This window comes from Gymnoscopelus braueri, assembly GCF_963280865.1.
Source record: "Gymnoscopelus braueri genome assembly, chromosome: 15".
NCBI lineage: Eukaryota > Metazoa > Chordata > Actinopteri > Myctophiformes > Myctophidae > Gymnoscopelus > Gymnoscopelus braueri.
Window position 1 is genome coordinate 30,770,607 of NC_137620.1, and position 26,633 is coordinate 30,797,239.

The 26,633-nt window shown below is 41.0% G+C and overlaps 1 protein-coding gene across 2 annotated transcripts in view; it reads left to right on the forward strand.

Annotated features, from left to right (window-relative positions):
- Nucleotides 1–26,633, forward strand: part of LOC308101158 (glucosidase 2 subunit beta-like) — a 232,483-nt gene that overhangs the window by 166,266 nt on the left and 39,584 nt on the right. For both annotated transcript variants that reach the window (XM_080450522.1, XM_080450523.1), the window contains exon 13: nucleotides 21,108–21,179. In XM_080450522.1, coding sequence (XP_080306648.1) covers nucleotides 21,108–21,179 — 72 coding nt within the window. The remainder of the gene's footprint in view (nucleotides 1–21,107; nucleotides 21,180–26,633) is intronic.

Below are 26,633 nucleotides of genomic sequence, written 5' to 3' on the forward strand. Positions count from 1 at the left end.
GCTTTTCAGCCCAAGGACCCCCTATAGCTGAAAGAGAGATGAACCAGGGATCCCCCACAACCAGTGTTGATTTCGTCGACTGAAACTATGACGAAAAATGTACGTCGACTACCTTTTTTCACATATAAAGGAACTAAGCTTTGATGACTAAAACTAAGACTAAATATATTGACAATTTCATCAACAAATAAAAACTAGACTAAAATGTCAGGGAGGGACTAGTGGAGAACAGATCCAGTAGAACTAAAAGACAAGTCATTTTATGCTTGGTTGCGCTCGGGTGTTGCGCTCTGAAAATAGCCGATCTACAAGCTCACAACGCGTCGCGCTGCGACGCGTTGTGAGCTTGTGAGCTTGTAGATCGGCTATTTTAAGCATGCAACCAAGTTTAAAATCAGCCATTACGACGCCATCAAGGCACCGCTAGGCTGCCCCAACGCTCCTGATTTCGTGTATAGAGGGGCGGGTGTATAGAGCCGGAGAGAGATTGCGCCTGATCTCATTGGTTCACCGATCTGTCCGTCAACCCCCGCCCCGTTAACACAACATTACGAGCGACGCCCACTGCACTCTGGTTGGTTGGGGAAATGAACACTTCCTCATACCGGGTACACCGACGCGATGGTCCAGGCTTTTATTTTTTAGCAAAACTAAACAATAAAAGTCTGGAGATCGAGGCTAAGGCACCGCCATTTTAGTCGACTAAATCAACTGCAGATTTAGTCGACTAAAATCTTATGATATTTAGTCGACTAAAACTAGACAAAAAGTAAAACATTTCAGGTGACTCAAATATGACTAAAACTAAATGGAATTTAATTCAAAAGACTAAGACTAAAACTAAATCAAAATTTGCTGTCAAAATCAACACTGCCCACAACATACTGTGTACAATTGTATTTTCATAGATTTCATAGACCCAACACCAAACCTCTTTGCCGGACTACAAGCTCATAACGCATGGCAGTGCGAGGCGTTATGAGCTTGTAGATCGACTATTTTCCGCTAATGTTCCGCTCAGATTAGGGATTCTATAGGGTCAAGAAAATCCTATCACAAAAACATTTGGCGGACCCCCTATAGTAGCTCTGAAGACCCCCTGTTGAATACCCCTGCTCTAACGCATTGGCATCTTGGCAAGAAAAGAGAAGCTATCAGAGATTGGAGCCTAGAGGAAGGGCGGATTTAAGGACTTTTAGACCCTTTTACAACTGCCGTTGTGGGGCCTCCCCTCACCCACACTCCATAAAGATTGACTTTAAATTAAATCATAATTGTTTCTCCTGTGAGCTTTGTGTGTTGTGCACTCGTGCTCTGCATCTGAGTTTAGGCCTGCGACAGTGCTGTTATGTTCGGACTAAGCAGTAAACTCTCTGGTTTGTATGTCACACATAGTTACTGAGATAAACAAATGATACCCAATGGCTGAATATTAGCTTTGCTTTGCCGGTTAAACCGGCAATGCCTCACTGGTAGCATTTAATGGCTCTCGATTTCACCAGGTTCAGCGCAGCTCGCAAGCGTGGAAAACTGTACGCAGTACGGTACAGGCCAGCTTGCTACAATCTGGTCAAACTATCAAAGTATACGGTGCTGAAGAAATAATATGAATCAAGTTTATGTTTCTGCATGGTCCTTTTCTCACATCAACAAAGTTTTAGTGTACTTCTCGGCTATAAAATGAGATTGTGTATTACTTGACTGCCATGACAGTTACAGCAAAACGAAAGCATACATTCACACTGAATGCATTGGCAGTCGGTGTGCATGCACCATTAGTTGTTCCAACACAGTGAGTGAAACATTCTGGTTGTGTTCCAGTAGGCTAAGGCAGAGGTTTGTAATATTGTAGGACGTCAAGAAAGCCATGATATAATAATAATGTGTCGAGCCCAACCGATATATCGGTCTGTCTGATATAGCAGACTTGTTTGACTCTTGTGACAACATTGGTATCGAAATTATGCGGTCAATGTTTTTAATCCTTCCAAGTCGGCCATAAAATTGCATCGCAGCAAAATGTGAGACGCCAGAGGGTTAACCACTCTCAAAATGGCATCCCTATTTTGGCCGTGTCATTATAGGCTATTTTTATTTTACGTTTTTCAAAACTTCAGCTTTTTAACCCATTAAGACCTGAAGTCGATTCTATAAATGTCTTCTAAATCCTAACAGTTTTCTGAAAAACGTATGTTTCTAGATCAGTGGTGCTCAAAATTTTTCATGTCAAGGACCCCCAAAATATATATGTATTTGGCCGCCGACCCCCATCTCAAAATATTTTGTTCCAAGGACCCCCAGAAGCAAAGATTTGAGTAAAAAAAATTGGCTTTAAAACAATATATATATTCAAAGATTTGCACACAAGGTTAAAAAAAATTGCAGATCTACAAGCTCATAGCGCGGCACTCGGTGCCACGCTATGAGCTTGTAGATCTGCTATTTTTGAATAGCCAAAGTGTAAAATAATGCTTTTTAGCTCAAATCTAAAAAGTGACACAGATGCGTTCCAGGTCTTAACACATTGAGTGCCAATCGCGTAGTTCTACGCGAGCCTATTTAAAGCCGCCACGTGCCAATCGCGTAGATCTAGGCGAACCGCCGGTTCGCGTTGATTTCACCAAAAGTGCACTTTCGGAATTTGTTGATCTACTTCCGTTTCCGGTAGCACCACCGGAAACGGAATTATTTGGGATCCGGTTTTGCCGATCCCGTCGGGCCCTCGTTCTAATGACGAAACTGAAACTCCATTTTCTCCTTGTAGTTTTTTCTCCTCGCATATCACTGTTTAACGTAAACCGTTCTAACTACAACATGGATGCCCCGTTTGACACGTGGTCTTCACTGGTAGAAGCAGTGAGATGTCCGCGATGTTTACAAACAGTGCACAGCTCAATCTTAAGGATTTTAACAAGGTCTATGGCGACCTGAAAAAAACAAAAAAAACAACAATAACACGTTGGCACTGGTGAGTACATTATGAGATTAACGTCTGGCATGGAATGTGTTAAAGGGTTGTTAAAATAAGTTTTGAAAGGGCCATAATGTTCAGTTTATGTTTATCTTTTATCCATCAAAAATATATTTATTTATGTTTTTTGGCTTATAAGTTAAACGTTTTCAATATTTCATAGAAACTGTAGCACTATTTTCTTTTTTTTACAAGACATCGGTCAAAACATTGGTAACGAATGGTCTTCGACTCTCCAAATCCAGACCCAAAGATCCGTCTTCAGTCTGCCTGTAATTGAGTCGATGGACAGAATGTCATTTATTCGAACAGACATACTTTCGAACTGTCTGAATACCCCCCCAAAAAAAACGAAAGAAACTGCCCGCGGGGCGCCCTGGCAGCTCGGGCCCCCGTTTCATTTGAAACGGTCGAAACACAGCTAAATCCATCTCTTGCCTAGAGGGAGCCATTTCTGATAGATTGGATAGAAGCCCGGGTGAGGTACGGTGTGCCGTGTCTGGAATGCTGGATGTGTCTCGCCGACTGCCTCGGGAGCAACAAAAGGGAAATGGAGAATGCTGCACACACAGGCACGTTTTGCAACAGCTGTGCTTGTGAATCTTTCTGTCACAAATGCGCTTCGACAAGACCACTGGGATCCATGAACAGGAAGGTAGTGCCTGCACGCAATTAACCACATGAACACTTGCGTGCTTGTTCTGGGGGCTAATATTTGGCAACGAAAATACAAAGATCTACAAGCTCATGTTGTGAGCTTGTCAATCTTGTGTGAATCAAAGTGATTGTGTACAGGGGAAACGAGGAGTATCCCAAGTATGAGCCCTGGGAGACCCCGGTCAACTAAGTATGCAGGGTTTAACCCATTAAGACCTGAGGTTCTGATTCTACAAAATGTCTTCTAAATCCTAACAGTTTTTTGAAAAAAAAACCTATGTTGCTGTCAGTGGTTCTCAAAGTTTTTCAGGTTAAGGACCCCCAAAATGATATGTATTTGGCCGCGGACCCCCATCTGAAAATATTTAGTTCCAAGGACACCCCAGAAGCAAAGATATATATTCAAAGATTTGCACACATTTTCACGATTTTTCAAAAATAGCAGATATACAAGCTCATAGCGCGGCACTCGGTGCCGCGCTATGAGCTTGTATATCTGCTATTTTTGAATAGCCAAAAGTGTAAAATATGGCTTTTTAGCTCAAATCTAAAAATGACACAGATGCGTTCCAGGTCTCAATGGGTTTAAGTTTGTAAGAGGATGCATATATTTGTCAGATATCAGCATTTCACTATCCTCCTGTTCTCAAAGATGGCATTACTGTATGTTTGAGAGCACCTGTCACATTGGCTTTCATGTGGGTGGGAAACAAAGAACAAAGAAACGAGCGTACTTTGTGTTCACAGCCTTACAATGATGATCCCAACTCCGGTCTAAGGACGTTATGGTTTTAAAAGATAACTATGAGAGCCAAAATCAGCTAAACAAAAAGTGATCAGCCCACTGCAAAAGCGACTGCCCGAAGACCTTGTTTGTATTGGTTTATGGAGAGAACAAAGAGGCAGCGGGCCCAGTTAATCATAATTGGAATGTTGTTAAATGACAAACGATTGTGCTCGCGCACCAAGCTACTTATGCAGGTCCACGCCTCGGAGTGTGGGCCTCTTTCGTCACGGCCTGTGACTTTCAAATTATGATAGATGCGGCAGGGACACTGTCATCAAATTAATGCGTGAAATTCAGCATTACTCTTAATGAGCTGCTCATGCAATTAATTAACTTCAAAAGGTCACGTTTGGTCAATTGTCAATAACGGAAGAGGCAGAGAGAGAGATCAAGTTCACCTGATTTTGGACACCAGCATTCGGTAGTGATGTGATGAAGAATACAGTATTGTTCAAAGGGTGGTTTAATGCAAGTCTGTTCTCAGGCTTTTGTTTGCAGTGGACTAGAATGACCAAGTGTTAACATCTGTCAAGAAAACCTTATCTTTAATAAGGGCATTAGTCTGCATATATACCAACAAAAGAAAAACACCTTTCAAGTCTATTATCGGAGGTAGAGACTAGTTGAAGATAGTCTGGCAGAATTTGATCCTTGGCCGGAATGGGTACATATGGTTCCTACGGTAATTATCTATCTATTTCGAGATGAACAAGTGCATGAGAAGGAAAACTTTTTAACTGTGAATTGGAGCACTCTAATCTGGGAAGTGTTTCCTATCAAACCCCATTTCCCTTTTTTGGTTCAGCACTTTCAATGTGGGAAATCTAATTATCACCTCACGTCGGAGATTTCCATGCATGTTTTGATCCTTTTTATGGCATTTGAAGATGAAAAGTGTAATACGTTCTTTTGATCCAACTTCACACCTAAGCTCTTGTTGACTTTATTGGATGTTTCTGACTTCCAATTTAAATGCCTATGAAAAAACATTCTACCATGTGACATTCTTTGCAGAAGGCAGTAAGACACCATTTTATCAGATAAAATCCTACGCACATCAAATAATTTCATATAATTAAATAAAAGACTGGCTTAAATATTTGAACAAAGATAGAAACATGTAATAGTGCTCTAATTCCCGAGACTCACTCAACATTTAATTCCTAACATCCACAGCAACTGCATGCTGTTAGCTGAAGAGGACGCACATCAAAGATGCTCTAAAACTGCCAAAAGTATTACTACTGTAATAATACCTGTTCGGGAGTTATATCACTGAGCTAAGAGAAACAGTGGGGGCATATGAGTACACGTACAGTGGAAGGTTGTGTGTGATGTCCATAAAAATGCTTAATTCATCTATTGTGGAACATTAATAATACTGACAATACAGCCACCACATCTGATATCATCAGGGAGTCAGAGTTTGTTATGTCCATAATATTATTTGTATTTATTTAACCCAATAAGACCTGAGGCCAACTATACAAATCTCTATATCGACTTTTTCATGTCAAGGACCCCCAAAGTTATATGCATTTAGCCGTGGACTCCCATCTCAAAATATTTTGTTCCAGGAACCCCCAGAAGCAAAGATTTCAGTTAAAAAACATAGTTTAAAATATAAATATGTATTCAAAGATTTGCACACATTTTCATGATTTTTCCAAAATGGCAGATCTACTGTATAAGCTCACAGCGCAGCACGAAGTGACGCGCTATGAGCTTGTATATCTGCCATTTTGGAAAAGGCGTGACACACACACTCATATAGCTAAAATCTAAAATGACAGAGATGCTTTCATGGTTTTAATGGGTTAAGGAAGGTGCATTGGTCCTTCCTTAGCCCATTAAATGTGCGTCAGACATCAACCTTCAACTATTCTGAAGAAAAAAATAAAAATTTTAACATTGTGAGTGATTAACGCATTGAGAGTGCAGCTCCAAATGATCTGCCTGAAGCTATTTGCTCTATCAATTTTAGTAATGGCTTTAAAACCCCAAATTGGTTTCGAGTTTGGCTTGTTTTGTTTACCACTTTTTGTAGTGAAACACAATTTAAGACTGAGGCTCTTTCACTCTGTAATAAAAATCGGAAAGAGAGCATATCTATGAGTCAAAGTAGAGTGTAAGGTTGTTTGTTATTTCCCAAACATTGCATACTTATTCTATCGTGGAACATTAATATACGGCCTCATGTTAGAGTTTGTAACGTCCGGTATGTCAAGCTAATGAAGATTTCTAAGGAAGGCGCCTTGGTCCTCACGCTGTGTAACCATTTTTAACCCCTTGTCTGGGGGGGAACCTTCGCCAGAAATAGCCGATCTACAAGCTCACACCACGTCGCAAAAGAGATTTGATGTAGAAGGAAACAAGAGCCGACCAAGAGCAGGCCAACTCAGTATAGATGGTTTAAGTGGTTAATATGAGTACTTCATTGTTGTTCCTATAGCACTCATCATATGTCAAACACAAACCTTCACCCTGCTCTGAGGGGAAATAAAATAAAATAAATAAAATTTTGAGAGATGAACTTTGTGATAAGAGTGCAGCTTCAAATGATCTGCCCGAAGCTATTTGCTATCACTTTTAGTAATGGCTTTAAAAAACAAATTGGCTTCAAGTTTGGCTTGTTTCGTTTACCACTTTTCGCATATGAATTGAGGCATGATTTGTGCAAGATTGGCTCTTAGACTTGTTTCACAGAGGCGACTGTATGCAATATGCATAAACTAAATGCATATCTAAAATATATATCTTATGCATCGACCTCCAGCCCTGCTTAAAGAGTTTCAAGGCCAAAATATGATAAGCTGTCAGAAAGGCGAGTTTCCATCAGACTGAAATTGAAAACGCCGTACCCCCATTTTATTGAGACTTGCATTTGTGGTTCACCATGTGGAAAATGAAGGTAAACTGAAAAATGGCCTACTTTGAGCGCAACTCTTTTTAAAACGTGCTCTAGAAAGATAAACAAGACGTAGGGGTCTTTCAGCTGCGGGCAAGCACTCTCGGCAGAAACTCGATTACACAGTGAAAGGGATTACAATGAACCCAATCTCACAATAATCATGATGCCCCTATTTGAAATGATATGATATCCTGGAAATGGAATTTGTTACAGTATTAACCCATTGAGACCGGGAACGCAGCTGTGTGTGTGTCATTTTAAGATTTATTTGGCTATTCGAAAACAGCAGATATACAAGCTCATAGCGCAGCACCGAGTGCCGCGCTATGAGCTTGTAGATCTGTTTTTTTTTTATGTTTGCAAACATTTGAATATATATATTTTTTTAAAAGGGAACATGTGTCACTCAAATCTTTGCTTCATGAGAGTCCCTGGAATTAAATATTTTCAAATATTTTTGGTCCGCAGGCCAAATACATATCATTTTGGGTTGTCCTTGACATGAAAAAGATTGAGCACCCCTGATATAGCAACATAACAGCAATTTTAGGATTTAGAACCGACATTTGTAGATTCCCCCCAGAAGCAAAGGTTTTGAGTTACACATTTTTGCTTTAAAAAATATATATATATTCAACGATTTGCACAAACTTTCATGTTTAAGAAAATAATAGCAGATCTACAAGCTCATAGCGCGGCACTCGGTGCCGCGCTATGAGCTTGTAGATCTGCTATTTTTTTAATCGCCAAATAAATCAAAAAATGACACAGATTCTTTCCCGGTCTAAATGAATTAAAATCAGACTCCAAATTAGCTCCGGAAATCCTGATGAACTCTCCGTTTGAAAATTTCAAAGTGCAAAAAGTACAAACCCCACTTTGTGCACTGCACTTACATGGCTTGTACAACTTCAGTCCGTTAGGAAGGCTCCAACGCGCTGCAGACCATTCTCGACGCACAGACATAAATCATATTGCCTCTCTCTCTCCTACCATTGTCTCCGAGGTGCTGTTACATTAGATGCCTTGCACATTCCCTGCACTAACGTGCAACACTGTACTGAAACAAAGCAATTGTTCCCTTATACCTATAAGAGCACTACCTCTCCTTTCTGCCTAATGACACTACCTCAGCTGTGGTAATGGCAATGAAGTGCAGTAGTGCAAAGAAAATGGAATTGAAATGTGTGTCTTTGTTAAAGGGCCATTTCACCCCTGGAAGAAGTTTTCGGTCTTTTAATGAAGTTTAGAAGTCAATAAACAAGATCCTGGGTTTTTTTTTTGAGTAATCTGTGTTTTTAGATATCTAGTAATATTCGCAATATTCGTGACGTTATTTGCGTCATGAGAGATTGGTCTCATTCCTTTCCGCACTACATGTCTCGGCGTGTCTCAGTCAGACCATCTCAAAAGACAGCCCCAATGGGGTGTCCGTAACACTTTGTTCAACCTTCTTTCCCCACTCGGCCACTCCCATTAGCTGCGGCCATCGGCCCTTGTAGAGTGAGGCATTACTTTACCTGAGTTATCTTCTGATAGTTGTACTTGAATGTTGACATGAAATAATAATCCTGTGTAGTGTTTCATAAGCGCAAGCTTGAAAAAAAAAATACAGCGTGGAGTAGCAGCGCTGGTAAACAAACACCGTCACGAAAGGCTAGGATCATAATACCAAGGATGTGACAGTGATGTCAATACTATGCGACACGGAAGTTAAACTGCATGAAGATACTAAGGATGTCCCAGTGATATGACATCACTAACGAATCCTTGGACATATATGTAACTAGATGAAGTTTGCGAGGACAGCCAGTGTTGCCAGATATTGTGAGAGAAATAAGCAGCCAGGTCTATGAAAACAAGCCCAAAAGAAAAATAACTATGCCAAGAGCACTTTACCTAGACATGGGATATTATATATTTGAAAATTGCTGATCTACAAGCTCACAACGCTTCGCAACCCATTGTGAGCTTGTAGATCTGCTATTTACAAAAAAATCTTGAGGGGGAAAAAGTCCAAAATGTGGATTTTTTTTTTTTTTTGCAAAATATTTTTATTTGCTTTTCAAAATGTGGAATATTTTTGACACATATTTGTTAGGGGCTCCCTGCCACAAATTATAATTTCAGATGGGGGTCTGTGGAAAAATACATGAACATGTTTGAGAACCACTGGTTTAAACAGCAATCAAAACATTTGGAAACAAGCCCAAATATCAACTACATTTTAGAAAGAAGCCGCTTATAATAAGCAGACATGGCGACACTGGCATGCTGTTTGGATGTTATTGTTGGAGATCACACCCACATGGAACCTCCCCTGCCACAAGGCACCAAAGCATTCTGGGAGTTGAAGTTATAGGCAGTGATACGCTGTGGTCCCCCGTGGTCCCCCCCTGTGGTCACCCCTGGAACTTCTTCCAGGGGTGAAGTGCTCCTTTAAGTCAAATCAGTAAGCGCTCACTGTTCTCATACCAGAGGCGAGAGAAAAACTGCTGGTGAATCTACAATTTCATGGTCACAAACTTTGCATTTTAACTTTAGTTAGATGCCTGTACCTACTGTAGAAATGAGGCTACGTCCATAGTGTGTTTTGATTTGTATTCACTAGTGCAGTCTTGTTACGCGCGTATCGGTTTCTTTATGCGCATGTGCATGTAAATGTCCTAGATGATGCATGGCCTAAAACCAGAGTAGTTGTGTTGGTGTTGTATAATTGTGTTGATGTTGCAATGGTATTGTGTTGTTGAGTTGACGTGTTTTTTATGTGGTGTTGTGTTGGTGTTTTGTAGTTGTGTTGATGTGTTAGTTGGTGTTGTGTAGTTGCGTTAGTGTTGTCGTAGTGGTGGTGTCGTGTCGATGGTGCATTACAGCGTGCCCGTCATCCGCGTCATTTTGCGTCATTCGTGGACGTCACGTCGTCACCCACGAACAGAGACAGATAAAGAAGCCAGGAGGCAATGAGTTCACAACATGCCTCAGGATGAGAGGCATGAAGATATTCTATCAGTAATAAAGTGTAGGCTATACTGCTAATTAAGATGAATTTAGTTTTCTCTCCCTCCCTCCCTCTCTCCTCACCGCTTGTCTTTGGAGACGCATAACATTGGCAACTTTTTGTTTTAATTATGAGTAATGGGATTATTAGGATAAAATTTGATAAGTCATTATAAAAGGCTTTATATAATGTGTTGTAAGTAGATCATAAAGCCTTATAAGTATGTTTGTAATGCCAGTTATAGACACGGGATGCATAGAAAGTGTTACCAATATTTGAGCTGGGGAACTGAGATCCTTGGCCTGCTGTCGGCTTTCGCATGAAATATGACGCTGATCATCACAGCGTCATATCATCACACACACACACACACACACACACACACACACACACACACACACACACACACACACACACACACCCCCACACACACACACACACACACACACACAGGCCTGAATGCATGATCTGGTGGAGATAAATAAAACTAGTCCAGGCATGTGTTACTTTCAGGCTGTATTTTTGCAACTCATTATTAACACACTGCTCCGATAAGTCTGTAAAGACTGTCCAGCTGGTCCAGAAAACTGCTATGCGCGTGGTGTACCCACGGGAACTAGAAGAAGAGATCATTATCTCGCCCTCTTTGGCTTCTCTGCACTGGCTTCCTGTAAAATCCAGAATAGAATTTGAAATCCTCCTTCCAACCTACAAAAGCCCTTAATGGTCAGACACCATCATGCAGTAACTCATAGAGAGCTGATTGTGCCTTATCACCCTGCTAGAACACCACAGGCTCCCAGTATGCAGGTTCTCTTGTGGTTCCTATAGCCTCCAAGAGTAGAATGGCTCTTCTCCTTGTCTGGAAGGCAGGCACCGTCTAGCTCCGTTCCTCTCCCTTCCTCTCCACTCCCTACGGTTCCCCTCCCTCCCTCTCTCTCTCTCTCTCTCTCTCTCCAACCAACCGGTCGACGCAGATGCAGTGTTGATTTCGTCGACTAAAACTATGACGAAAAATGTTCGTCGACAACTTTTTTTCACTGACGAAAACTAAATAAAAACTAAGCTACGATGACTAACACTAAGACTAAATATATTGACAATTTCGTCAACAAAAAAAAAACTAGACTAAAATGACTAGTGGAGAAGAGATAATTTTATGTTTGGTTGTGCTCGGGTGTTGCGCTCTGAAAGTAGCAGATCTACAAGCTGTGAGCTTGTAGATTGGCTATTTTCAGCATGCAACCTGCCATCAGGGGTGGGAAAAAGTAATTTTTTTTACTTCAGTAAAAGTATCAATACTGCAATGTAGAAATACTGTTACAAAAGAGTAAAAGTACAAAAGTATTGGTATCAAAATGTACTTAAAGTACCAAAAGTAGAAAGTACTCATTATGCAGAATGTCCCATTTCACAAATGTATAAAAATCTTTTGAAAATAGCAGATCTACAAACTCACAATGCGTCGCATCGCGACGCATTGTGAGTTTGTAGATTGGCTAATTTCAAATGGACAAAATATATATATAGGGCTGAAGTGTTTAATGTATGTTTTGTAATAATAATCAAAATCTACAAAGTAACTAGTAACTAAAGTTTTCAAATAATTGTAGTGGAGTAAAAGTACAATATTTGCCTCTGAGATCAGATGTAGTGGAGTAGAAGTAAAAGTATCAAAAATTGGAAATACTCCAGTAAAGTAAAAAATACCTCAAAATTGTACTTAAGTACAGTACTTGAGTAAATGTACTTAGTTACTTTACACCACTGCCTGGCATCTACATGTTAATGCAGCATTAGTCTTATTGCCTTATACTTGTCACTGGCAGGAAATACACAACTCGCGTACCATGCTTTTAGCCCCAAATATACTTGTTATTTAGTTTCATTATGCAACCAATTCTCACATGAGTGATGTTCATGAAAAACACTTCCATGCCTTTGTCATGCTGTGGTGGGTGGGGTAGTTTTTCAGGGTACACGGAGGGCCTTAGCACTCTTATTTTATAGTGAAGCTAACATATCTTCCAAGTTCAATATTACAAGTGGCTAGCAACAATTGTGCTAATTGTTTCTGCTAGCATAAGACAAGTGCAAGTCGCCGTGTTTACCTTTATTTTCATGATCTTTGGTCAACAGCACTTGAATGATATCTTCCTTAAAGGAGGAGTTCACCCAAAAAATGACTTATTTTCTATCAATTACACACCCCATGAAGCCTTGATTTCATGGATTTATTTTTGTTTTTGTGGCATTCCTAAGACAATAATTTGATGACCGTGTGTATTTTCGGTAGGAGACACAAATAATCTACTTTGTGTCGCCTACCGGATACATTAGCCGGTAGGAGACGGGAATCAAATTATTAGCTTAGGAATGCGACAAAAACTAAAAAGAATCCATGGATTCAAGGCTTCATAGGGTGTGCAATTGATAGAAAATAAGTAATTTTTTGGGTGAACTCCTCCTTTAATCTTCCTTAACTCATTCACTGCCAGAATAAATACATAAATAAACCACCCGCTGCCAGCGATTTTTCGATTTTCTTAACCTTTTCAAGTAGTCACATAATATTTATCTCCAGTATGATCGATCCCCTGATGGTTGCTAATCACGGAGGGTTTCACTGTGCTTCCGCGAAGAAGAAAAAATAAATGTCATGGCGACCTCCCGTTCGCTTGTTGTACGCCGTTGAAAATAGCATGTCTCGCCAAAAATACATAGTAAAACACAGGAGCCGAGATACAGGCGATTTCCCAAATAAATGAACCAGGAAGTGAATGGAGCAGTAAATCTTGGGATCACGTTATCTCCAGGTTTTGTGCAAAAATAAATAATAATAATAATACAAAATATAAATAAAAAGTCGTCAAAGTCGTCCTTGGCAGTCTGGGCCTTTGGGAAAAAAGTTGTTAAAGTCGTCCTTATCAGTGAATGAGTTAATCCAGACCATAGACTCCGCCCACTCCACTGAGTAGATCTCTTCTCTGGTCTGGCAGTGTGTTTTGAAACAGCATTTTATCCCGTCGGAAAAAGCATTTATCCAATGAGCACCGGGGATTAGCCAATCAGCACCACGGGGATGGTAGTCGAGCTGTTGTCAAACTGTGCACAAACAGGAGCTGACAGCCGAGGTGACTGGTAGGGAGTAAATATCATAGTTGTGGGAAATATCGTACAGTTCACTAAAAGGTTTCATTCAAATGATTCGTTCACCAATTAATTCGGTGCATGGCTGGAGCTCCGCCTGCGTTGTGTCGTCACTCACTGAAACACAGGCACCTGACTGGATCAGTCAGCACGACTCGTTCAGCCGAATGTCGCCCCCAGGCTATGGGATCTAAACTCCAGGCCCTCTAGTTGTGTGTTTGCACTCTCGAAATGTGCCTCATACTTTAATAATGTAAAACGTTTTATTTAATTGATGAAGCCAAAACTAAACAGTTTACAGATCTAACATTCGGTAGCAATATAATTTCAAGAGCTTTTATTTGTTTTATTATAAATTCTTTATGTTCTTTAACAGCAACTGCAAATAAACCTCTGAACAGCTCGTGAAATGAGCTGTTTGTGCCGCAACCATGGTCTAATTGCACTCATGTGCACTTATGCTTATTTTCTATTAGTTGAGCTTATTGCTATAAACAGTTCAATGGTAATCCCTGGATTCCGTGGCTAAACAATTCATTAATTGTCGCTCGTTTATGAAACCAAGGCGTCACTTTCGACCCCCTGACATAATTGCCGAAAGTGTACGCAGGGTTTACCTGTAAACCAATTAGCTAGTGTTGAAGTTGCTGCAGAGTTTGCAGTGTCACCTCCAGTGAACTCCGCCTGCACAGACACACATAACAGTCCATAGGGAGAGAGGCTTAATTGCTCTCTCTTTCTCTCTTCTCTGAATCTCAGTGGGCAGAGGAAAAAAAATAATCAGTTTTATTTTCCCACTGCAGCTATGGTGAGTCCTTGTCAGTTGATTATATCACATCTGTAATTAAGGATAGACTGTTCATTTGGACACAAAGCCTGGTTTTCCCCTCTTCCTGCTCTTTATTGTGGTTAATAAGTAACACAGTGAATCTGCTGATAAAAGAGGTGCCTTTCTGTGCCCAAGGAGAGAGATTAAATGCATGTTTTGCACATGCTTTTGCAACGTGCACACCCCGTAAATAACAAGGAGCAAGACATTTGCATGTAGATTTTTTTTTGTTCGGTTTGTTTTGCTCCAGAAACCAGCGGATTTACGATGGGAATTGAGCCGGCAGTCCAATGCAGTGAAGGGTGAAATACAGCCTGAGGGGCTAAAAAGCTTGTGTCTTAAGATATCTCTTTAGGCTGTGTATACCACCAGGCCGCAGTACACCTGCCAGTACCGACTTATTATGGCCGGTGTCAGGGCGGTGTTGTCATAACACGGTGACAGATCGAACCGGAAGGATGGGGCGGTGGACAGAGTCACCATCTGTCACGTTCGATTGACGACACTCCCTCTTTAATTATTGTCAGAGGCCTGCTTCTCGGATTCCTGTCTTTCTTCCCTCCTTTCTTCTCTCTCTCTCTTCAATTTTCTTTCTTTCTTTCTTTCTTTCTTTCTTTCTTTCTTTCTTTCTTTCTTTCTTTCTTTCTTTCTTTCTTTCTTTCTTTCTTTCTTTCTTTCTTTCTTTCTTTCTTTCCTTCCTGCTGTGTGTCTGTCATCATCTGTCAACGTTGCCAGCCTTATAGCCGGTGAATCACACTTTGTCTGATTCTGATTCCCTCCCGCTTTCTGGTTACAGGCTCTTTATTTCCGTTCCATCCCTTGTTCTTTCGCGTTCCCCTGCCAGTATTCCCTCGGCCGTCTCCTGCCGTCTTGCTCCCCCCCGCTGCCTCACAGTTCATTTCCCACTCCATCTTCTCCAGTTTTTCTCGGTGGTCACAGTGGTGGAAAAAGTACTCAAATATTTTACTTAAGTAAAAGTATCGATACTGCAATGTAGAAGTACTCTGTTACAAGTAAGAGTACGGACTTTAAAATGTACTTGAGTGAAAGTACAAAAGTATTGGTATCAAAATGTACTTAAAGTACTAAAAGTAAAATTACTAAATGTTTGAAAATAGCAGATCTACAAGCTCACAACGCGTCGCGAGCTTGTAGATTGGCTATTTTCAAATAGCCTACGTATAAAATAGGGCTAAAGTGGTTAATGTATGATTTACAATATCATAATTTATATCTGAAAAGTAACTAGTAACTAAAGTTTTCAAATAATTGTAGTGGAGTAAAAGTACAATATTTGCCTCTGAGATGTAGTGGAGTAGAAGTAAAAGTATTGGAAATTGGAAATACTCAAGTAAAGTACAAATACCTCAACATTGTACTTAAGTACAGTACTTAAGTAAATGTACTTAGTTACTTTCCACCACTGCATTTGGTGTTCATTTGCTAATGGTAGAGTGAGGGGAGTGTGTGTGTGTACTGTAGCTGTTTGACCTTTTGCAGTATCTTGTTTTTTGCAGAATGTGGAGTGTCAGTCTTGGAGACTGACGGCTGACTGACTTGCACTACCGCTGGTGTTTGTTTGTGCAAACACGTGTCCAAGGGGGGGGGGGGGGGGCTTGAACCCCTGCCTTTTTACCCCCAAAGTCGGAAAGTGCCCTTTTTTTTCAGCCGGTGTTTGTTGTATCTTATTTTGTCTTTATTTTAGATGTTGACAGCAGGGGTTGCCAGATCTGCTTATTATAATTTCCCCGCAAGATTGTATTTGAAAATAGCCGATCTACAAGCTCACAACGCGTCGCATCGCGACGCGTTGTGAGCTTGTAGATCTGCTATTTTCAAATAGCTGATGTATATGTTAAAGTGCTCATGTGGCCCATATAGTCGCTGCTTTTGGGCTGTTTTTTTACAGACCTGGTTGCTTGTTTCTCTCACAGAATCTGGCAACGCTGGTCGACAGAGGTGCAGCTTTTATTGAAATTCTATCAAAACTAGTCCATACGGCGGGGATGTGTGCAGTCAAAGGGTTAACAGACTTTGAGTTATGTGTGCTGTGCTGTGCAGAAATAGTCCCACACCATTTTGGCCCCAAGGAGGACCCGTGTTCGTCCCATAGCTTGGGGGACTGTAACCATGGCGACGGCTGTAAGCATGCCGACGATAGCTCCCATAGCCCGAATTCTTTTACATAATAACGCTAATTAGCAGCTTACATTTTGGGAAAGTGAAAAAAACGGGCGTCGCCGTTCCGTGCATATGCTAATGGTCAATGGCCGTGTGCAAATACAGATCAATTTGCTCCAGCCACTGAGGAGAACCGGGCAGAAGAGATTTTCGGGGACAGACGCGATTTCGGGGACAGAGGTTTGGGGAATTATTGTATGATGATGATGATATAAAGATGTAAATGTATAGTAGCATCCACGAAAACATACACCTGATCATATTAGAAGTGGTCTGATATCACATTATTAATATCTAACTGGTGTTCAGTAGTAGCGCCATATGTCTCAAAATATGTGCAGTGTAACAAATGGTACCATGGTATGAACATAATGGGATCATAGATGGCAGTGGTGTGGCAACATCAGGGTGGAAATTGTGAGTGTCGGTGGGGTTAGTGGCCGTTTTTTTAGCTTGAGCCCCTGCCCCCCAACATGTCTGTGCACGGCCTGTGTTTGGGGCTGTGTGTGTGTGTGCGCGCGTGTGTCTGTGTGTGGATGTGGGTATGGGCAGTGGTCTAAAGTAACTAACAGTGGTGGAAAGTAACTAAGTACATTTACTTAAGTACTGTACTTAAGTACAATTTTGAGGTATTTGTACTTTACTTGAGTATTTCCAATTTCCATTACTTTTACTTCTACTCCACTACATCTCAGAGGCAAATATTGTACTTTTACTCCACTACATTTACTTGAAAACTTTAGTTACTAGTTACTTTTCAGATGTAAATTATGATATAATGAAACATACATTAACCACTTTAGCCCTATTTTATACATAGGCTATTTGAAAATAGCAGATCTACAAGCTCACAACGCGTCGCAGCGCGACGCGTTGTGAGCTTGTAGATCGGCTATTTTCAAATATTTAGTACTTTTACTTTTGATACTTTAAGTACATTTTGATGCCAATACTTTTGTACTTTTACTCAAGTACATTTTTTATTCTGGACTTTTACTTGTAACAGAGTATTTTTATATTGCAGTATTGGTACTTTTACTTAAGTAAAGAATTTGAGTACTTTTTCCACCACTGGTAACTAAGTACATACTCAAGTACTAGTTACTCAAGTACTAGTGATGTGCAGGTCAGGTTTTTTCATGACCCGCCCCGCCCCGCCACGGAACCCAACCCGCCTCAACCCGCCCCGCAAACCCATATATAAATGTATGGCTCAACCCGCCCCGCGACCCGCGGTGGGAAAAAAAAGATAATCATCATCATAATAGCTCAGATTTATATAGCGCTCTTTTAAGTACCCAAAGTCGCTTTAAATGTCTACAGTAGCACAACATTGTCATGGGCTAAATAAACAAGCATGTTGTTCAAAATAGGTTTTTTTTTTTTTTTTTTGCTTGTGAGAGCGGCTGACCCGCTCACCCGCAGCCCGCATAATTGCCTCTGAAATCCTGACTCGACCACCCGCGCCGCGGGTTGACCCGCGGGACCCGCGGGTTACGGGTCAGCCCGCTCATCACTATCAAGTACTCTACTTACATAAGTACACTTTTGAGGATGTTTTTTACTTTACTGGAGTATTTCCCATTTTCAATACTTTTACTTCACTACATCTCAGAGGCAAATATTGTACTTTTTACTAATATTTGAAAACTTTAGTTACTTTGCAGATATAAATTATTATATTAACATACATTAACCATTTTAGCCCTAATTTATACCTAGGCTATTTGAAAATAGCTCACAAGCTCACAATAGTAACTTGTGAGCTGCTATTTTCAAACATTTGAGTACTTTTACTTTTGATATTTTAAGTATATTTTGATGCCACTTTTACTCAAGTACCATTTTCAACACAAGCCTTTTACTTGTAACAGAGTATTTTCATAATGCGGTATTGCTACTTTCACTTAAGTAAAAATACCTGAGTACTTCCTCCACCACTGGGTATGGGTGTGTGTGCAGTGCTTTATGCGTCAGCAGAAGTGGGCAGGGATAGATGGATAGCCTCGCCTTGGAGGGGGGAGGAGCAGTGGTGGAAAGCAACTAAGTACATTTACTTAAGTACTCTACTTAAGTACAATTTTGAGGTATTTGTACTTTACTTGAGTATTTCAAATTTCCAATACTTTTACTTCTACTCCACTACATCTCAGAGGCAAATATTGTACTTTTACTCCACTACAATTATTTGAAAACTTTAGTTACTTTGCAGATATAAATTATGACATAATGAAACATACATTAACAACTTCAGCCCTATTGTATACATAGGCTATTTGAAAATAGCAGATCTACAAGCTCACAACGTGTCGCGATGCGACGCGTTGTGAGCTTGTAGATCGGCTATTTTTATACTTTTACTTTTGGTACTTTAAGTACATTTTGATGCCAATACTTTTGTACTTTTACTCAAGTCAATTTTTAATTCTGAAATTTTACTTGTAACAGAGTATTTTTATATTGCAGTATTGGTACTTTTACTTAAGTAAAGAATTTGAGTACTTTTTCCACCCCTGGGGGAGGGAGGAGTGAGCGAGAGTGTGGGGGTGGGATTATGAGGAGACGTGGAGGGGGGGGGGACTCCCCCGGTGGGACTCATTTGATTGCTCTTTCACTGCGTTACCCCCCCTCTTTTCCTCTTTCCCCGCTTCCTTCTCTCGCTATGAGGCACCATCTGCTCATGTGATCGGATGAGGATGTTTGTTGCACACTCAGACACCTGCTTTACAAACTTAACCCGTTAAGACCGGGAACGCATCTGTGTAAACCACTTAAACGTTTTGAATAGCACAAAGTATAAATATATACTTTGGCTATTCAAAAATAGCAGATATACAAGCTCGTAGCGTGGCACCGAGTGCCGCGCTGCGAGCTTGTAGATCTGCTATTTTTGAAAGATCTTGAAAATATGTGCAAATCTTTGGATATATATATTTTTTTAAAGCAAACATTTTTTATTCATATCTTTGCTTCTGGGGGTCCCTGGAACTCAATATTTTGAGATGGGTGTTCCGCGGCCAAATACATATAATGTTGGGGGTCCTTGACATGAAAAAGTTTGAGCACCACTGATACAGTATGTGTTTCAGAAAACTGTTAGGATTTAGAAGAGATTTTGTAGAATTGACCTCAGGTCTTAATGGGTTAATGATTCCTGTGGCTTGTATGAAGAAGGATGAAGGCAGTTTTGGAGAGGTAATGGTTCAATGGGAGGCTGATGTCGCACTTTGCGTTGTTTCATTCGGGGGAATACAGTACATCTCGCTCAGCACTTTGGCCACTTCAAAAAGCGCAGATAACGCGCCATATTTGTTGAATTTTTGTGACACGTACGTTTGTTTCCCCCTATACGCTAGAAGCAGGGTTGTTCAGTCGTCATAAAACGCTTACATAAGGTTTCTTGTTGGTCCTCCCTGGTGTGGGCGTCCTTCTAAACTGTCCTGTGATTATGTTGCTGACTAGTGGGTGTCCTTGTGGAGGTCACGGTCAGCGAGGAAACCCACTCCTCAACTCGGTTCATCGTTGAAAGAGGAGCACAGCAGACTCACAATACAGCTTACAGTACTATATAGAGAGAGAGAGACATTCCATAGGAAACCTTTGCTGCATAGTGTCAGATTTCTTGGGGGTAATATTCGCAACTGAGTCACGGTGAGACATTTAATTCCACTGCGAGCTGTACTGCTTACTCTGCAGTCAAAAAAGATGCTGATTTATTTTTCTTTCTCCCTTGGACCTTATCTCTGTGGCTGTGGGGGGAGGATGCCGCGCCGTGCTCTGAAGCATACAGTAGACATGAAAGGATAAATACCTAAATGAAACTCTGTGAGATGAGAAACATTTAATGTGGCCCACAAACAGGCGCATGAGCAGAGTGGTTTGCCAGCCAATCACTTACCTCTCTTGCTCCCAACCCTGCACTCTCTGATGTTCATCAGTTTTTTTTTCTTCCTTTTATTTTCTTCTTTCATCTTGCTTTTCTTTTGCACAGCGTTTGATCCCCGCGACTGCTACTTGCCACATCTACTTTTATGGGCAACCAATTTTCTTCATCATCCGTGCATTCAGCACTCTCTTTTCTCTCAATCCTTCTTTCTTTTTAACCGTATGCCCTTGGTGTGTCTTACATTATGTAATCGTCAGTGAATGGTAATAATTAACACAATGGTTCTCCTTTTGTGAACCAATGAAAAGGCCCTGCTGTCTTTCTCCCATCCATCTCCTTTGTTTCATTTCTATGGAGCAAGGGGTCTTGAGTCTATACTTTCCAAACAGCGGTTCCTGGCTGCTAGATTGGCGATGGCCTGTGCTAGCCGGCGCCGCTAACTCTTCTGATGTTCAGTTCTGTCTTGGTAGAGAAAAACTTTAGCCTTTTAGCTTGAGCATTTTTAGGTCAATAAAGTGTCTGGCACTGCTAGTCTTTCCACTTTGTCTGTCTCCTGTCAATGGAATGCTGTATAGCTGTCCATTACTACCTTGCACAAAAGGAGAGAGAAAAAGAAAGAGACAGGAAAAGAACACAATTCTCCTCAAGCACAGTGTTTTGAGAAACTGCAGCACCGCTGCGCATTAAACTACACAATGCCAATTTTATCAATGTCTATGTTTCTTTCCCCCCTGTAGATATACGTATACCTTGTGCCCCTTCAATCAAGTCACACAGCAGAGTGCTGCAGGAGCAGAGGTGTCATTAGGGTAAGTGGCTTAATTATCTTCCTCCCCTTTTGGCATTACAATTCATATCCAGAAACACTCGGGGGAAGGGTTTGAGGTATAGTGTAAAGACTGTATTTTAACCACATGAACCCTAGAGTCCCCTATTCTGGGCATGTCATAATTAGGGTTGGGATCTCTCTCTCTGCGTCGTCCTCAGACGAGCCCTCCATCGGCGTCTCTAGTCATCCTGGTTCTCCAGTCGGTTCTCCATACATCTGGCCAACTCGTTTTTGATTTCCGCACCAGCGTCTTTCTTTAGCACGTCCACATTAACACATTGCGTGCCAATCGCGTAGATCTACGCGAACCTAAATAATTGCGCAGCGTGCCAGTCGAGTAGATCTAAGCGAAGTGGTCTTTGTTTTGTTTTTTTTTTTAGGCTCACATTTCATTGTAGGCCTCGTTCGCCACGACACATTTCATTGTAGCACACCCGGAAACGGAATTATCCATATCCGGAGATTTTCGTTCCCATCCGCCTCCACTCTAAAGCGGAAACTAAATCTTTATTTTCTCGGTTGTTGTTTTTCTCATCGCTGATCGCTGTTTAACATAAACCGCTTTAGCTTCAAGATGGCGGATCGGTGATCGAAACGGTCTTCGCTGGGCGTCTCACACAGCTACCCTGTGTGTTTACAAACAGTTGAACGCGCGATTTTAACGGATTTAGCGAGGTCTGTGGCGACGTGAAAAAAACAAAAAAACAACAATAAATCGCTGCCACTGGTGAGTACATTATGATATTAAACTCTGGCGTGGAATGTGTTAATGATTCCAATATAGGAATCATTGAATGGAACCGTTAAGGAATCTCCCCATTAAGTAATCGTTAAAATCCTAAAGAATCCCAAATCTAGTCATGATAGGTGAACATTCCTCAAAAATAGGTTAACATTCGGCTAAAATAGCAGATCCCCAAGCTCAGAAATGTGATTTTGGGGATCTGCTATTTTCAGCAAAGAGATTTAGTGTAGAGGGGGGGTAAGTAGGGGGGCAACTGCAGAACCCTGGTGGACCCTGGCCAATGAAGTATATAGGGTTACTTTAAATGGTTAAACGTTGTCTATAATGTGCACATATTATACAGTACAGAGTCACTATAATCTTTTGTTTGGATTTCAGCTTAGTAACTCTACAGTACTGTACATGCAGCAACGATGTTAAGTCTTGCTTGAAGCATGAATGCTTGATGTGTTGTTTATTATTATTTTCTCAAGAGTTCTTTAAATGCAAATAATGGTTGTCTTTAATCTGACTAATCTGGTATGAAAACTATGTGATGCAAGTTCTGCCACAGTGCCAGTCCAAGGGCTATTTAAGGCAGGTACACATTGCAGGACCTTAAAGTGCTCGGGGGGTTATCTGATCGTTAAGCATTACACACTGCAGGAGTTTATTTCTTGAAATCGGCTGTCATAATATCGTTGTGGTCTTCACAACAGGATTGATCCCCGACAAGGGCTGACACACTGTAGGATAGTTCACTAGGATGCTATCTCCAGAGTCAGACCCAATACATACATTTGAGTTTATTCCAATTCATTTTAATCGACGTATCCCGTGATATGCCTCTCTCCCTCTCCCCCCTCTCTCGCTCTTTCTCTCTCTCTTTCTCTCTCTCTCGCACGTCAAGTGCAGAAGCGGTCAGTGACAGCGTTGCCATGTCCGCTTATTATAAGCGACTTTGGGCTTGTTTTTCTGTAGAGTTGCTTGTAAATATTGGTTGTTGCGGGGTGCATTTTTTGGGCTTATTTGTATAGTTGCTTATTTGGCCTTGTTTCCTAATGTTGTTTAAACCAGTGGTTTAAACAACACATAATATGTATTTGTCCGCAGACCCCCCTTCTGTAAATATGTTGTGCCATCATAGACCCCCATACAAGATTTGTGTGGATTTGGAAAATATTCCACAATTTTCTCAAGATTTTTCTTTGAAAATAGCTGCGACGCGTTGTGAGCTTGTAGATCGGCTATTTTCAAATATCCAATGTATTTGTAAATAGGTTTAAAGTGCTCAAGTGGCCTTTTCTTGGGCTTGTTTTCATAGACCTGGTTGCTTATTTCTCTCGCAACATCTGGCAACGCTGTTCTGACACAACGTGCACATGCTGCACACTCACACACACACACACACAGAGCTCGCTCTCGCTCTCACTCTCTGTCTGTCTCTCTCTCTCTGTACAATTCCTCTAAAATAAACAGCCCACCAGGCTCGCTCACTCTCTCCTTTTGTTTTATAATGTTAACTTAATACAGGACTGGACGATAATATTGCGGTAGGGACTGTTTGTTGTGGTTAGATCCAGCGACGCCCCCCTAGCCACGGTGGCTGTAATGTGCTCTCATTGGCTGTAGCGTGCATCTCCTCGCAAGGTGGTCGCAGCCCCGTTCATATTGTATGATATTGTCTGCTGTCCTGTCCCAGACAGAGCTGAATATCTAACATGGTAGTTATCTGAAAACGGTCGGAAAGCCGTCGCAGAGCGGATAATCGCGGCCATATCGTCTCGCGGTGCCTTTCACACACAGCGAGCATTATCTCGCAGATCAAAGGCCGATCTGCGTCAGATCGGGAGGTTTTGTCGGCGAGCGCCAAAAAATGTCGGCGACAGCAATATCGGACCCAATCTCCTGCAGTCTGTACGGGCCCTTATTAATCATTGTTACAACATAAATATGAATTTACCCTAAGACCAATATTTGCGCTATCGATCTCTTTTATTTGTTATTCAATCTCTGTTAGGCTTCTTCTGACCTTTAATCAATGGCTAACAGATATCCATTGCGGTTTTCATTTGCGCTGCTGATCAATGGCAAAGACAGGGGCAAAGCTTTCATATACTGCTGGGGTTGTGTTTCCTCCACTGTGAGGGGTTTCAATTTCACGGAAAAGGATTACGCTATGGCCTTTCACCGTCCCAGGGGGATTGGGCCCAATGTCGACTGCTGGACATTGGTCTGTATCAAACTGCCTACGTGCGATGAAAGATGCCACTCAATCCCCACAGGAGTGAACCTTCAGTCGTCACCAAGCAGCGCGCTCTCTTTTCTTCTCTCTTTTGTGTCAGAATGCTGGATTGGTGGCGAGATTGCTTTAAGGGGTCAGAATGAAACAAGACACACATTCTTATAACGCCATGGCTTCCCTGTGCAATTGAAAAAGGCAAAATTAATTAACAGTTATCTGGCTAACTGGCTTGAATTCCCCTATATATAATAGCCTACATCTTAATAAGTCCATTGAAAACATTTCTTCAGTCTTACTGTGCTGGGAGAATTGCTTATCCTTCGTAAATGCTGCCATATACTGTATAGCGTCTTTTAGGGGTGTCGGAAAAAATCGATTCAAATACGAATCGCGATTCTACTGTTGGACGATTCAGAATCGAAAATCGATTTTCAAAAAAAAAAAGAAAAAAGAAAAACATTTTTTTTTAAGGATCTTGGATTTACCTTTGTGTGTTTACATTATTATCAGTTGATAAAACCTTTACAATTATAAAAGCTACATAAATGTACTCTGTTCTCATGCCAGCAGATTGGAGTAGATCCTAAAATTCTATGTTTTGAATCAAGAATCGTTTTGAATCGAGAATCGTTTTGAATCGAAAATCGTTTGAATCGGAAAAAAACGCTTTTGAATCGAGAATCGTTTGTTTTGAAAAAATCGATAAAAATCGGAATCGTGACCCCAAGAATCGGAATCGAATCGATTCGTGAGATAGCAGACGATTCACAGCCCTAGCGTCTTTATCCAAAGCGCTTTACTGTCACCCAATTCACACACATTTAACACACTATACTGCGGTGGCAACCATGGTTGTTAGGGGTTGCCCAAGGGTTATAGGCTTAGGGTCAGGGCTATACGGCCTCCGCCCACATCATCCTTCTGCGTCGAGATATATCTTTACGATGCCCAGTGCCTACACAGCACCATTGATGTGCAGACGTGTTAACGTGAGCGTGCTCTGTGTCAGTGTTGATTTCGTCGACTAAAACTATGACTAAAAATATTCGTCGACTACCATTTTTTCACTGACGAAAACTAAATAAAAACGAAATAAAAACTAAGCTATGATGACTAAAACTAAGACTAAATATATGTTAGAGAGGGACGAGTGGAGAAGAAGTCATTTTATGTTTGGTTTGCGCTAGGGTGTTGCACTCTGAAAATAGCAGATCTACAGATCTGTGAGCTTGTAGATCGGCTATTTTCAGCATGCAACCAAGTGTAAAATCAGCCATTACGACGCCATCAAGGCACCGCCGAAATACATTTAAGTCGACTAAACCAACTGTAGATTTAGTCGACTAAAACTAGACAAAAACTAAAACATTTCTGATGACTAAAATATGACTAAAACTAAATGGAATTTCATTCAAAAGACTATGACTAAAACTAAATCAAAATTTGCTGTCAAAATCAACACTGCTCTGTGTGCTAATGTTGATAGCGTTGCCGACAGTGCTCGGCCTTGCCGTATGCGTGCATCAGCTGAGCTTGTCGATTGGTCTACTTTTGCGAGGACAGCGATATGCCTAATCTGTGATCCGTTGTATGACGGCGTTGACCTCTCTGTCGAGTGCAAACAATATTAAAAGCTTTTCCTTGGTGTTTGTTTTCGTCGTCTTCTTCTATTCTCAGAAATTGTCTTGATCTGAGGTGATAATTATGCGATGTCGCCTTGGCTGTCCTCTTCCACTCTCTCATTAGCCTTAAACATCAGTCATCCGACTCTTTTACAGGATGCAACCATGAAAATGATATTCGGTTGACACTGAAACTTGGCTTTCAGGAAAAAAAGTTTGTATGCGATTTTATGATTTACTGCAACTCCTCCTCTCTCCAATAGGAATTGTTGATTGTGGGGATGGACTACTGTATATAATGACTTGTTTTCCAAAGTGACAATAATACAAAGGCCACAATGACCGTGGAACATCCACGACAGAATGTCAAAACATGTACTCACTTTTTAGGTAAGATGCCATAATTGGGGAAGTCAGCGTGACACTCTTTGGGGATAATCGTCTTTTTTGCATGTGCAATTTGACTTTTGAAATAGGGTTGAACTGGCAGCTTAAATCTTGATTCAGATTTGTGGATGAATGCTACTCTGTGTCTTCTCCCTGCCTGCCTCTCATGGAAGGGCACTGTGACCACAAGTAATAATAATAATAATCGTTATTATACATAGCACTTGTCTAGACGTGAGTCACAAAGTGCTGCACAAACATAGGACAGAATACACAAAAAAACTAGAATTTCACAAAGAAAATAAACAGGAGAAAATAAAATGGTGGTGTTACGACCAAGTAACAAAGTACATTTACTTAACACATTCACTGCCAGGGGTTTTCTAAAACATATGATCGATCCCCTGATGGTTGCTAATCACGGAGGGTTTCACTGTGCTTCCGAAAAAAGAAAAA